At 45.8% G+C, this 14,099-nt stretch overlaps 1 protein-coding gene across 2 annotated transcripts in view; it reads left to right on the top strand.

Annotated features, from left to right (window-relative positions):
- Positions 1 to 891: 891 nt before the first annotated feature.
- RUNDC3B (RUN domain containing 3B) overlaps positions 892 to 14,099 on the top strand; it is a 164,598-nt gene continuing 151,390 nt past the window's right edge. For both annotated transcript variants that reach the window (XM_044295043.1, XM_044295044.1), the window contains exon 1: positions 892 to 1,161. In XM_044295043.1, coding sequence (XP_044150978.1) covers positions 1,076 to 1,161 — 86 coding nt within the window. In that variant the 5' untranslated portion in view covers positions 892 to 1,075. The remainder of the gene's footprint in view (positions 1,162 to 14,099) is intronic.

The following is a 14,099-nucleotide window of genomic DNA, read 5'->3' as shown; positions in this document are numbered from 1 at the left end:
TGTGAAAGAGGCCTAAGTTAAAGGGGTTGTTCACCTTTAGTGGGTGGTTTGGCAACTCCCTCCTCTTCCGAAGACCTGGAAAGGAAAGGATACTTACCTGCTTCCCGACCTTGGCTGCTCCGCTGGGCTCTCTGGATGTAAACTTCCTGTTTGACGCTGCTGCAGCCAATCGCTGACCGTAGCAGTTACTTTTTGCCATGATGCAAAGGGAGCAGGTGACTGCTGCAGCTAGTGATTGGCTGCTGCGGCGTCAAACTTGAAGTTTACATCCAGAGAGAGGAGCGAGAAGTCAGCTCCGGGAAGCAGGTCCGCACAGGAGGGAAGGGGGCGCACAACCCCTTTAAGTTACTTTAATACATTCCCTTTTGTGAGTTGCCCCCTTTGCACAGTGCCTGCACAGAAGAATCTGAAGGGGGCGCTGTGTTAACGGCCATACCCCCAGAAATCAGAGCTCCACCTACCTGCCTGCATATCCTAACAATGTACCATAACTTACCATTCTGTATAGGAGATCCCCTTTGAAGAGGACACGTCCCCATGTAATAGTAATTCTGGAGCATCTATTCTTATGACTCAATGTTCTGCCATTCCTCTATTATTCCTACTAGAAGTCTCTGTGTTGACCTGCAGAGTCAGTGCTGTGCAGGGGGCACCCCTAACTGGTAACACCCACTGCTAGAAGGAATAATAGAGGGAATGGTACAACATAGAGTCATAATTGGTAATCAGCCATGTCAGAAGAGGGCAGTGCTGCTGCTGCTGCTGTGCTCCCCTGACATAGCAGAGCTGGTTGCACACACAGTGCTGCTGCTGCCTGCCCTCCCTGCTGTCAGCCTCCATTGTCCTGTCAGCAGCACTTCCGCCTCAGTCACATGAGGAGGAGAAGGAGCCGTCTGATGAGGAGCAGCTCAGCCATCAGGAGGGTGGCAGGCTGCAGTGCCCTGGTGACAGCCTGGCACTGACCCCCTCCCCAGCCTGTGCCCAGAGTGACATCAGCCGGAGACACAGGAGGAGGAGGAGCTCGTCAGTCAGGGCTCCAGCAGGGGAGACAATAGGCAGGCAGTCCAGTGTGGAGATGGCTTCCCTCAGCCTGTCCAGGAAGAAGAAGAATGCCTCCAGGAATGCAGCCGTGGAGAGGAAGAACCTGATCACCGTCTGCAGGTAGTAGCACTGGGGGGGCATCATGTGCGCTGACATGTAGCAGAGTGGAGTGTGTAACCCTTTGTGTGCTTTGGAAGATAAGGCTGTTGGTTTCCTTGCAGTCCTATGTAAGTCCACTTCATGATGTGATGATGAGTTGTGCTGAAGTGACAAACTTGGCTCTGCTTCATCTTCTTCTGTGCAGTTGAGGTAGAGGACTGCTGTATCTGCATGGGACTGACTGCGGGCAGGGTGCCAAAGTTATAGGCAAGAGGCAGGGTGCTCTGGTCATACATGTACTGTGGTCCTATGTATACTTTGATCATACATGTACTGTAGTCATACATGTTCTCTGGTTATACATATACTCACTCTGGTCGTATGTATACTTTGGTCATACATGTACAGTGGTCAGTACACCCTGGTTGTACATGTACGCTCATCATACATATACTCTGGTCAGATTCATACATGCACTGGTTGTACATGTACTTAATAATAATAATATTTATTTCTATAGCGCCACCATATTTACAAATTCATAGAGTTCATGTACAAAACAAAAGTAACTGATATACAACTGAAACACTAGGAGTCAGGGCCCTGCTCGCAAGAGCTTACAATCTATCAACTCTGGTCATACATGTACTTTAGTCATACATATACTCTGATCATACATATATTCTGGTCATACATATTCTCTGGTCATACATATTCTCTGGTCATACATATACTCTGGTTATACATGTACTCTGGTCATACATATACTCTGGTCATACATATTCTCTGGTCATACATATACTCTGATCATACATGTACAGCGGTCATACATATACTCTGGTCATGCATGTACTCTGATCATACATATACGCTGGTCATACATATACTCTAATCATACATATACTTTGGTTATACATGTACTCTGGTCATAAATGTACTCTGGTCATACATATACGCTGGTCATACATATACTCTAATCATACATATACTCTGGTTATACATGTACTCTGATAATACATGTACTCTGGTCATACATGTACTCTGATCATACATGTACTCTGATCATACATGTACTCTGATCATACATATACTTTGGTTATACAGGTCCTTCTCAAATAATTAGCATATTGTGATAAAGTTCATTATTTTCTGTAATGTACTGATAAACATTAGACTTTCATATATTTTAGATTCATTACACACCAACTGAAGTAGTTCAAGCCTTTTATTGTTTTAATATTGATGATTTTGGAATACAGCTCATGAAAACCCAAATTTCCTATCTCAAAAAATTAGCATATTTCATCCGACCAATAAAAGAAAAGTGTTTTTAATACAAAAAAAGTCAACCTTCAAATAATAATGTTCAGTTCTGCACTCAATACTTGGTCGGGAATCCTTTTGCAGAAATGCCTGCTTCAATGCGGCGTGGCATGGAGGCAATCAGCCTGTGGCACTGCTGAGGTGTTATGGAGGCCCAGGATGCTTCGATAGCGGCCTTAAGCTCATCCAGAGTGTTGGGTCTTGCGTCTCTCAACTTTCTCTTCCCAATATCCCACAGATTCTCTATGGGGTTCAGGTCAGGAGAGTTGGCAGGCCAATAGAGCACAGTAATTCCATGGTCAGTAAACCATTTGCCAGTGGTGTTGGCACTGTGAGCAGGTGCCAGGTCGTGCTGAAAAAGGAAATCTTCATCTCCATAAAGCTTTTCAGCAGATGGAAGCATGAAGTGCTCCAAAATCTCCTGATAGCTAGCTGCATTGCCCCTGCCCTTGATAAAACACAGTGGACCAACACCAGCAGCTGACATGGCACCCCAGACCATCACTGACTGTGGGTACTTGACACTGGACTTCAGGCATTTTGGCATTTCCCTCTCCCCAGTCTTCCTCCAGACTCTGGCACCTTGATTTCCGAATGACATGCAACAGTCCAGTGCTGCTTCTCTGTAGCCCAGGTCAGGCGCTTCTGCCGCTGTTTCTGGGGAATGCGGCACCTGTAGCCCATTTCCTGCACACGCCTGTACACGGGGGCTCTGGATGTTTCTACTCCAGACTCAGTCCACTGCTTCCGCAGGTCCCCCAAGGTCTGGAATCGGTCCTTCTCCACAATCTTCCTCAGGGTCCGGTCACCTCTTCTCGTTGTGCAGCGTTTTCTGCCACACTTTTTCCTTCCCACAGACTTCCCACTGAGGTGCCTTGATACAGCACTCTGGGAACAGCCTATTCGTTCAGAAATTTATTTCTGTGTCTTACCCTCTTGCTTGAGGGTGTCAATGATGGCCTTCTGGACAGCAGTCAGGTCGGCAGTCTTACCCATGATTGCGGTTTTGAGTAATGAACCAGCTGGGAGTTTTTAAAAGCCTCAGGAATCTTTTGCAGGTGTTTAGAGTTAATTAGTTGATTCAGATGATTAGGTTAATAGCTCGTTTAGAGAACCTTTTCATGATATGCTAATTTTTTTAGATAGGAATTTGGGGTTTTCATGAGCTGTGTGCCAAAATCATCAATATTAAAACAATAAAAGGCTTGAACTACTTCAGTTGGTGTGTAATGAATCTAAAATATATGAAAGTCTAATGTTTATCAGTACATTACAGAAAATAATGAACTTTATCACAATATGCTAATTATTTGAGAAGGACCTGTACATGTACTCTGGCCATACATATACTCTGATCATACATGTACTCTGGTCATACATATACTCTGATCATACATATCCTTTGGTCATACATGTACTCTGGTCATACATGTACTCTGGTCATACATGTACTCTGGTCATACATGTACTCTGGCCACCATACATATACTCTGATCATACATGTACTCTGGTTATACATATACTCTGATCATACATGTACTCTGATCATACATATAGTCTGGTCATACGTGTAACCCTTCGTACCAGTACAGAGCCCACGTAGCTATGACATCTGCTATATTGACAATGTATGGATCAGTCTGAGTCGTGTGATGTCTCAGTTTGCTGAGCGGTGAGTCGTCCTGTATAAACTTCTTACTGCTGTAGTTTCCTTCTGGTCCATGACTGTCCGTCTACAAAAAAGTGTGTGAGCTCGGCTATACGTAGACATAGGTCACATGACTAGCGAAGCGAAGTCGCATCTGCTAATCTGCGAGCGCATTAATATTGAAGGCTTTTCGAGAATCTAAAAAATAAATAGGCAAGGAAATGTAATAAAACAAAAAATAAATAATGTAATAATGATGTAATGAAAAACATAAATAATAATGTAATACAAATAAATAATGTAATTAGAACAAATAATATATAGTAAGGTAATAATATAAAAATAACAATGTTAATAAAACTGAAAATAATGAATAACAATGTGATAAAATAAAAAAATAATACAAATGTTAAATAAGGTAATAAAATGATAAATAATAATGTTATAAAATAAAAAGAATAATCAATACTTAAAGGGGATGTCTCATCATGGACAATGGGGGCATATCGCTAGGATTTGCGCCCATTGTCTTATAGGTGCGGGTCCCACCACTGGGACCCGCATCTATATCAAGAACGGAGCCCTGCAAGTGGTGGAGGGAGCACTGCGCATGTGCAGCCTCCCGCCATTCATTTTCTATGGGGTGGTCGAATATTTCCGTCGGCCCCATATAAATTAATGGGAGCGGGGGCCGCGCATACGCGGTACGCTCCCATTCACTTTTATGGGGAGCCGGCTTGGTGGTGGCTGGACCAGAGTCCTCCAGCCACCACCTTGTGGGGCTCCGTTCTCGATATAGGTGCGGGTCCCAGCGGTGGGACCCGCACCTATAAGACAATGGGTGCATATCCTAGCGATATGCCCCCATTGTCTATGATGAGACAACCCCTTTAACTGTTGAACCTCCCCAACGCTCCATTGCCGATGCTGTGGTGGCCCCCCGCGAACTTTGCTTACTGCGGTGATGATGTCATGTATATTCATACGAATGAACATGCCTCCTGAGCTGTGATAGGGAGAAAGCTGCAGAAGAAAAGACACGCCCCCTGAGCTGTGATAGGGAGGGAGCTGCAGCAGAAAGAACACGCCCACTGAGCTGTGATAGGGAGAGAGCTGCAGCAGAAAGGACACACCTCCTGAGCTGTGATAGGGAGAAAGCTGCAGCAGAAAAGACACGCCCCCTGAGCTGTGATAGGGAGAGAGCTGCAGCAGAAAGGACACACCCCTGAGCTGTAATAGGGAGAAAGCTGCAGCAGAAAAGACACGCCCCCTGAGCTGTGATAGGGAGAGAGCTGCAGCAGAAAGGACACACCCCTGAGCTGTGATAGGGAGGGAGCTTCAGTGGAAAAGATGATTCCTCCCAAAGCAATGAATGGGGAGATCTCTGGATCCATGTGAGGTACAAGGCTGGTTCTAGCTTTCTTAGAAAGATATTGCCATGTTCTATATGATGTCTGATTTTCATTTTTTACATTGATCATGAGATAACCCCTTTAACATATCGGCGCAGCTTTTGGCCAAACCTTGGCTGCACTGTGGTTGCTACATGTGAACTTACCTGTCCAGTATACCAGATACTTGGGGTGGACATCATAGGATAACCCCCTTAATTATCTTCGGATGCCTAAAAATTGTCTCACATAAAACACAATATAAAGTGAAAAAAAAAAAAAAGTACAGCTGACAAAATGAGAGTAGGCAAAAAAAATTTTTGTCCTGAAAGCCAAAAATTGATTGTCTAGCTTTGAAAATCCATACTTTTTTAGAGAATCCAGTGTTAATAGAGGAGATCTGCTGTCCACAATCCTCATCTCCTCAGTCTGGAGGACCTGTCCTCCATCACACAGACAACCCATGGATGTGACTGGGTACAGTGTAATACCTAATTACCCCTGTGGAATCGCTGCAGGGAAAGTCAGCACTTACTGCCGGGGTTTCCAACAGACGGGCAGCCCGCTGGCTCAGTGGTCAGCACTGGTGCCTTGCAGCGCTGGGGTCCTTAGATGGTGAGCCCCATTGGGGACAGCGAGTGATGATAGCGCAGCGGAATATAGTAGCGCTATATAAGTGCATAAAATAAAGATAACAGGTGATCTCTGCGGGGTCCCACCAGGGGGGACACTGTCATCTACTTATTGTTTGGGGACCTTACTAATTTATATTTATGTGTTAGAGGTGACGTCATTACATGAAGTAATAGGTGACGGCATTCACTAACGGGGACTGTGTGTTGCAGTGACATAATCTGCTATTTCTGTTAATCACAACGTCATCAGATTTGTATCCTGCAGCAGTAACCACAGTGACCCACCTTTACAGGGCATCTGTCAGCAGTTTTGCACCTATGAAACCGGCTGACCTGTTCCATGTGCGCTTGGCAGCTGAAGACATCTGTGTTGGTCCCATGTTCATATGTGTCCTCATTGCTGAGAAAAAAGTTTTAATATAAGCAAATGAGCCTCTAGGAGCAACGGGGGCGTTGCCATTACACCTACAGATGTAGCAGGTTTAATACACAAGCTCTTAACTCATCGCGTTATCTTGAAACAAAAGCCATTGAAGGTGTTTGCTTAACGCCTTTAGTTTGGATAACACGTCTCATAAAGCATGAGTGTTAACTCTGCTACATCTGTAGAGGCTCTGCTCTCTCTGCAACAGAGCGCACCCTCTACACTTTGATGGACAGGAACAGGCGTGATCATTCTTACACTGCCGGGTCCTGTCAATCAAAGTGCAGAGAGCGCAGCAGTTGCAGAGAGAGCAGAGCCTCTAGGTGTAACGGTAACGCCCCCGTTGCTCCTAGAGGCTCATTTGCATATATTAAAACATCCTTTTTCTCAGCAATGCGGGCACATAGGAACATGGGACCAACACAGATGTCTTCAGCTGCCAAGCGCACATGTAACAGGTCAGCCGGTGTCATAGGTACAAAACTGCTGACAGATGCCCTTTTAAAAAAAAAAACATGCATGCAGTATTTAAAATGTAGATGATGCCACCAATGTGTGGCCTGCAGTTTGTGGCATTCTTGACCGTGACCTTGTGCCCCAGACCCCTGAAGACGCAGCGGATGTGCTGAAATGTGTCCAGTAGAGTTCCTACATTTTAAAAGATACCGTAATTGCAGCCAATCGCAGCACAGCTTTCATTTGTCAAGAGCACTACGAGAAGTAAAAGCCACGCTGTGATTTGTTGCTGGACGGTTACGTAAATCCGCTTTGGGCCTGGGATTTTCAGAATTACAGGGGCTAGTAAAAAAAAGATAAAAAAAAGTCCAGACAACCAGCACCCTGACGTGAGCGCATATGAAATGTGGTAAACACCCCGGGAACACTGTTTTTTAAATATTTACTTTATTGCTGGAACCACTTGCTGTATTATTATTTTTTTATGAATTAATAAAGGTTGTTTTTAATGGCTTGTTAGTGAAGGGCCGGGCACTAGTGGGTCTTTATGACCTTGTATGAATTCTTTGTGGTCGTGAATCAATTCCCTTCTCAGGATGTTTATTCTCCTGTAATATCTAGTTTTTTTTATATTTCAATAATTTTTTTTTATTATTCCTTCATCATGTTTAAAAAGTTCGGAAACAAGACATGACAATAAACAGTAATACAGCAGGACATAGACAATGCTAATTCCTGTATATACACATACATTTGTTAGTCACTTATCCTTAGACATCTAGAATATATCCCTGTCCTGTTTCTTTCCTCATGTCATATACATAACCAAAAAAAAAAAAGATCAAGAAAAACAATATACCCCCTCCCCTTCCCACCCCCCCATGGTTGTCTTGATGGGTACCACAAATTTTTTTCCTTCCTTCCTCCACATCGTCCATTTATTTATGGGAACCGGCGCATTCATATCTACATACCCTCCCACATAAGTTCTTCCACGCTTCGATGTTTGGAGGTGTGACCGCCCCCCACTCCCTAGCCACTACCACCCGCGCCAGCATTAATCCGGGATATTAAAAATAAAGGGTAAGAAGTGCCCTATTAGTAATATGATGCACTTGATATGGTTGAATGTTAAAAAATTATTGGGGATAAATCACTCATTAAAGATTACCCCACTATGGGGGAATATAAACTTAGGTGAGTTTCAGAAGTTAGAGGATTATGTATTTTGGGAAAAAAATGGTATTAAGTTTATTTCACAGATTGAGATAACAGGAAAACTCAGGACATTAGAAGAATTAGGACTTAGTATAAAACTAGACACCCTTACACGCTTTAGATATTTTCGGTTAAAACATGCATTTGACAGCACTGAGAATAAATCGTATTTAATCACTAAACAAGCAGAATTTGTAGAATTTTGTTGTCTCAATAAGGGGACCAAAATATCAATATCACAGATATATAAAAAAATTAAAAAGGGTTTAAGGGGAGTGATAAAGTTTAATAGTGAACAAAAATGGGCACTAGAAGTTGACCCTAACACGTTAGATTGGAGATGTATCTATAAAAGTATAAAAAGAAGTACTGTATCGAGTAATTTTCGACTGATACAGTTCTTTATTGTCCACCGTACCTATATCACCCCATGGGTGCTGAGTAGGATGTATAAAACAAGGGACGCTAGATGCTGGAAGTGCAGGATGGATAATGCGGATTTCACCCACTTGATCTGGCACTGCCCCCTAATGCAGGATTATTGGACTCAGGTTTTTCGGGAGCTGACCAGATCAACAGGGTGTTCAGCCCCAATGGAGATCGCTATAGCGGTGCTTGGATACATCAGGAAAATAGGTCTCGACATAGAAATAGAAACGAAATGGGCCAAAGGATTAATGTAATATCTAGTTAAAGGGGTTTTCCGACACTTTTATACTGATCCTCTGGTCATCAGCAGTGGCTGCAAAGAAGAAGGTGGGGGGGGGGGGTGTCCGCCCCGGGGTGCCAGCTGTCTGGGGCGGTGCTGGATGCAATGAGCGCTTCCATTGATACATTCCATTCAGACCTGCAGGCACAGATCGCACTGCCGGACCATGTAGGAGGAGCTCGGGAATCTGCCTGCACTCCTCCCACACAGTGCTGCAACACGACCTGTGCCTGCAGGGGACTGCTGGGGGGTCTGATCATCAGGAACGGGACAAGGTGAGTAGTTACTATTTTATTTATTAACACTGAGGGGCACAGAGAGGGCATTACTACTGTGGAGGGGGCACAGAGGGCATTACTACTGTGCAGGGGGCACAGAGGGCATTACTACTGTGAAAGGGGTACAGAGAGGGCATTATTACTGTTAAGGGGGCACAGAGAGGGCATTACTTTTGTGAAAGGGGCACAGAGAGGGCATAGCAACTGTGAAGGGGCACAAAGAGGGCATTACTACTGTGAAAAGGGCACAGAGAGAGCTTAACAACTGTGAAGGGGGCACAGAGATAGCATTACTACTGTGAAGGGGGCACAGAGAGAGCATTACTACTGTGAAGGGGGCACAGAGAGGGCATTACTCCTGTGAAGGGGGCACAGAGAGGGCATTACTCCTGTGAAGGGGGCACAGAGAGGGCATTACTACTGTGAAAGGGTCACAGAGAGGGCATTACTCCTGTGAAGGGGGCACAGAGAGGGCATTACTACTGTGAAAGGGGCACAGAGAGGGAATTACTACTGTGAAGGGGCACAGAGAGGGCATTACTACTGTGAAGGGGCACAGAGAGGGCATTACTACTGTGAAAGGGGCACAGAGAGAGCATTACTACTGTGAAGGGGGCACAGAGAGGGCATTACTCCTGTGAAGGGGGCACAGAGAGGGCATTACTCCTGTGAAGGGGGCACAGAGAGGGCATTACTACTGTGAAAGGGTCACAGAGAGGGCATTACTCCTGTGAAGGGGGCACAGAGAGGGCATTACTACTGTGAAAGGGGCACAGAGAGGGAATTACTACTGTGAAGGGGCACAGAGAGGGAATTACTACTGTGAAGGGGCACAGAGAGGGCATTACTACTGTGAAGGGGCACAGAGAGGGCATTACTACTGTGAAAGGGGCACAGAGAGGGAATTACTACTGTGAAGGGGCACAGAGAGGGCATTACTACTGTGAAGGGGCACAGAGAGGGCATTACTACTGTGAAGGGGGCGCAGAGAGGGCATTACTACTGTGTAGGGGGCACGATGTGGGCATAACTACTGAAAGCGGGGCACAGTGTGGGAATAACTACTGTGAAAGGGTGCTTCAGGGTATAACTACTGTGAGTGCAATGTTTTATATGGGGAGGGCACACCACTGGTCATCAGTATCTTATTGGTGGAGGTCCGGGACCCCCACAGATCAGAAGGCATCGGCACTCCTGTGAGCTCTGCGGCCTTCTCACAGCTTACCTTAGGCAAATGTTGTCACGTTCATCAGTCATATGTCCTAGACCAGGGCTCGACAAATCCCCGGCGCCAGGTCGCCATGGCGATCAGGAATTTGGTCCTGGCGCTTGGGTATTTGTCAGCCCGTTTTCAAAGGTGCACGGGCGACGGGTACGGAGCGCCGGAGGCGGACCGTTCTGTCTGGAAGCTGCAGGAGTGGAGATGAGCGCCTCCATTGTGGAAGCGTTCATCTCCATATTCATCTGTATCGTCGTCCTCAGGACAGCGATACAGATGGATGCTGCGGAGGAACAGGGGAGAGGTGTCTCCCTTGCCCGTTACTCTGATAGGCTACAGGCTCTAGGCCTGTAGCCTATCAGAGGCCGGTGCAGGCGGCGCAATGACGTCATCGCGCCGCCTGAGCCGTACAGTACAGGACACAGGCCGGAAGAGGCCTGCATCGCATCGCTAAACAGCATAAGGTAAGTATATGAGTTTATTGTTTTTATTATTTATAGTATACTGTGGCAAGAAGGGGGATGGGGGCCCTATATACTGGCACAATATGGGGGGGCACTATGGAGAAGAGGGGAAGCACTATGGGGGCCCTATATACTGGCACATTATGGGGGCCCTATATACTGGCACATTATGGGGGGCACTATGGAGAAGAGGGAAGGAGCACTATGGGGGCATCTACTGGGGGCCCTATGTACTGGCATGCATTATTAGGGGGCTCTATAGAGAAGTGTGTGGGGGGGAGCACTATGGGAGCATCTACTGGGGGCTTTATGATACGGCTCCGCCTGGCTCCTAACTTTTTTTAGCTGGCTCCTAGATTCCAAGGAAATTTGTTAAGCCCTGTCCTAGACGCAGTTCAGCCTCATTCAAGGGAATAGGAGTGATCTGCAATACCAAGCACAACCACTATACAATGTATGGCACTGTTCCTGGTAAGCTGCAAAAAGGCTGTGGCACTACTGCAAGGGCCATTGCCTTCTCAAACAGCGGATCTGCGAGGGTACTGGGTGTCGAACCCCCACCAAACAGATACTGATGACCTATGGAGTCCAGAAGTTTCACACAAGTTCTCTTCACAGACTCTTTTCGACACACCTCCTCTTAAAAGGCTGGTTTATGTTGCAGACAATGGTTGTGGACCCACTATGCCAACCAATATGTGTGGTTAGTTGCTGACCCCAAGGGTCAGAGACACCGGTACAAAACACTTGAGGGATCAAGCAAAGCTTGTGGTCACTGGCAGGCCTAGGTCAGGGGCAGGCAGAGTTTCTGCAAATCCCACAATCAGTCCAAAAGTCAGGGTCAGAAGTTGAACAGAGAACAGGCACAGGTCAGGTCAGGAATCAGTCCAGGAATCAGGCAGAAGTTGGTACATGGGCAGACAAACAGACTATAGCTCTTTCACGTGATCTAGCAAGGTAGAATAACCCAGCATATATAGAAGAGCTGATTCGCTCATTAGTTAAGCAGCTGAGCACAGGATCAGAAAGTGGAATTAACTCTTGCAGTGCTGCAGGGAGAAGTCTCTCTTAGGCTACTTTCACACTAGCGTTTTTACTGGATCCGGCAGGGTTCAGCAAAAACGCTTTCGTTACTGATAATATAACCGTCTACATCCGTTATGAACGGATCCGGTTGTATTATCTTTAACATTGCCAAAACGGATCTGTCCCCATTGACTTGCATTGGGGTTCAGGCCAGATCCTTCTTGCTTCGCATCCCAGGACGGAACCGCGGGAACTCAACTAAACAGAACGGAATGCATTTTGGGGCATTCCGTTCTGTTCAGTTCAGTTTTATCCCCATTGACAATGAATGGGGACAAAACTGAAGCTTTTTTTCCCCGGTATTGAGTCCCTATGACGGAAATCAATACTGGAAAACTAAGGCGCTAGTGTGAAAGTAGCCTAAGGCCCCTTTCACACGGGCGAGTATTCCACGCGGGTGCAATGCATGAGTTGAACGCATTGCACCCGCACTGAATCCTGACCCATTAATTTCTATGGGGCTGTGCACACGAGCGGTGATTTTCACACATCACTTGTGCGTTGCGTGAAAATCGCAGCAAGCTCTATATTGTGCGTTTTTCACGCATCGCAGGCCCCATAGAAGTGAATGGGGCCGCGTGAAAATCACAAGCATCCGCAAGCAAGTGCGGATGCGGTGCGATTTTCATGCATGGTTGCTAGGTGACGATCCGGCTGGGGACCCAATCATTTTTATTTTCCCTTATAACATGGTTATAAGGGAAAATAATAGCATTCTGAATAAAGAATGCAAAGTAAAATAGTGATGGAGGGGTTAAAAAAAATAATAAAATTAACTCACCGAGTCCACTTGATCTCGTAGTTGCGGATCTCTGTCTTCTGTAATGTTGAGCTGCCGGCTAAGGACCTGTGGTGATGTCACATCACATGATCCCATCACATGGTCCCTCACCATGGTGATGAACCATGTGATTGGACCATGTGACGAGCACAGTGACGTCATCAAAGGTCCTATTCCTGTGCACAGGAAAGAAGAAGACAGAGGAGAAGCCGGGCTGCGCGATCAAGTGGATTAAGGTGAGTTAAATTATATTTTAATTTTTTTAACCCCTCCAGCCCTATTGTACTATGCATTCTGTATTAAGAATGTATTATTTTCCCTTATAACATGGTTATAAGGGAAAATAATACAATCTACAGAACACCTAACCCAAACCCGAACTTCTGTGAAGAAGTTCGGGTTTCGGCACCAAACATGCCTTTTTTTCTCACGCGTGTGCAAAACGCATTACAATGGTTTGCACTTGCGCTGAAAAATTGTGCGTGTTCCCGCAACGCACCCGCATCTTATCCGGGCAAAAAACGTGACGCCAGTGTGAAAGTAGCCTAATACACACACGAGAAGAAGCCTTGCAGCTAGTCTGCAGCGTGGGACACAGGAGTCCGGCAGTGGGACAGAAGCTGGGTGAGTGATGTGGCTCCCGTGGCTGCCCTGGATATCAGTGGGCATGGGGCGCCGCCATGTCAGTTTACATTCAAAATGTATTCTGATTTGTGTCCTCAGAGGCTGGTTCAACGCTCTGTCTTTCAAGCTGGCTGGTTGTTCTACCCAAGACTATTCTCTCCTGCTTCCTCTCTCTTCTCAGTCTCTCACAACTCTGGACAGGGTCAAACAGACCTGCCTAGCAGCTGTTTAACCCCTTATGCAGCCTGTAAAATGGAAATGACATAGAAAGTACATTTTAAACCCATTTTATGAAAACACTCTGGCAGACCCATGGAGTTAAATGGAGTAGCGTATATGCATGTTGCATGTCTGCTGCGCCATTCAAGCTGGTTCCACTAAAACGTGCACCGGAAACACACAACATTGTCAGTATGACGTTGCGTTCTGTTTATTGATGTAGCAGAGCTAGGTTTGTCAATCTAACAAAGCTGAATCCAGTGCGGAAGATTTATCAAATGTAGCAGAAAGTGAAGCAGGTGTCCATGGCCACCAGATGGGTCGCTATTTTAATTTTCCAAAGAACCTCTAACGTATCATATATATTTATGTTATTGGTTGCTTTGACAACTTCTAGTCTTTCCCTTTTCACTTTGTTGGATAAGTCTCTATCATAATGTTATTAGTGGACTTACAGAAGGTACGCAACGCCTTGTATGTGGGC

Source organism: Bufo gargarizans, chromosome 5, assembly GCF_014858855.1.
Source record: "Bufo gargarizans isolate SCDJY-AF-19 chromosome 5, ASM1485885v1, whole genome shotgun sequence".
NCBI classification, from domain to species: Eukaryota; Metazoa; Chordata; class Amphibia; order Anura; family Bufonidae; genus Bufo; species Bufo gargarizans.
The sequence above is the reverse complement of the archived record's forward strand: the minus strand, read 5'-3'. Positions and strand labels throughout refer to the sequence as shown.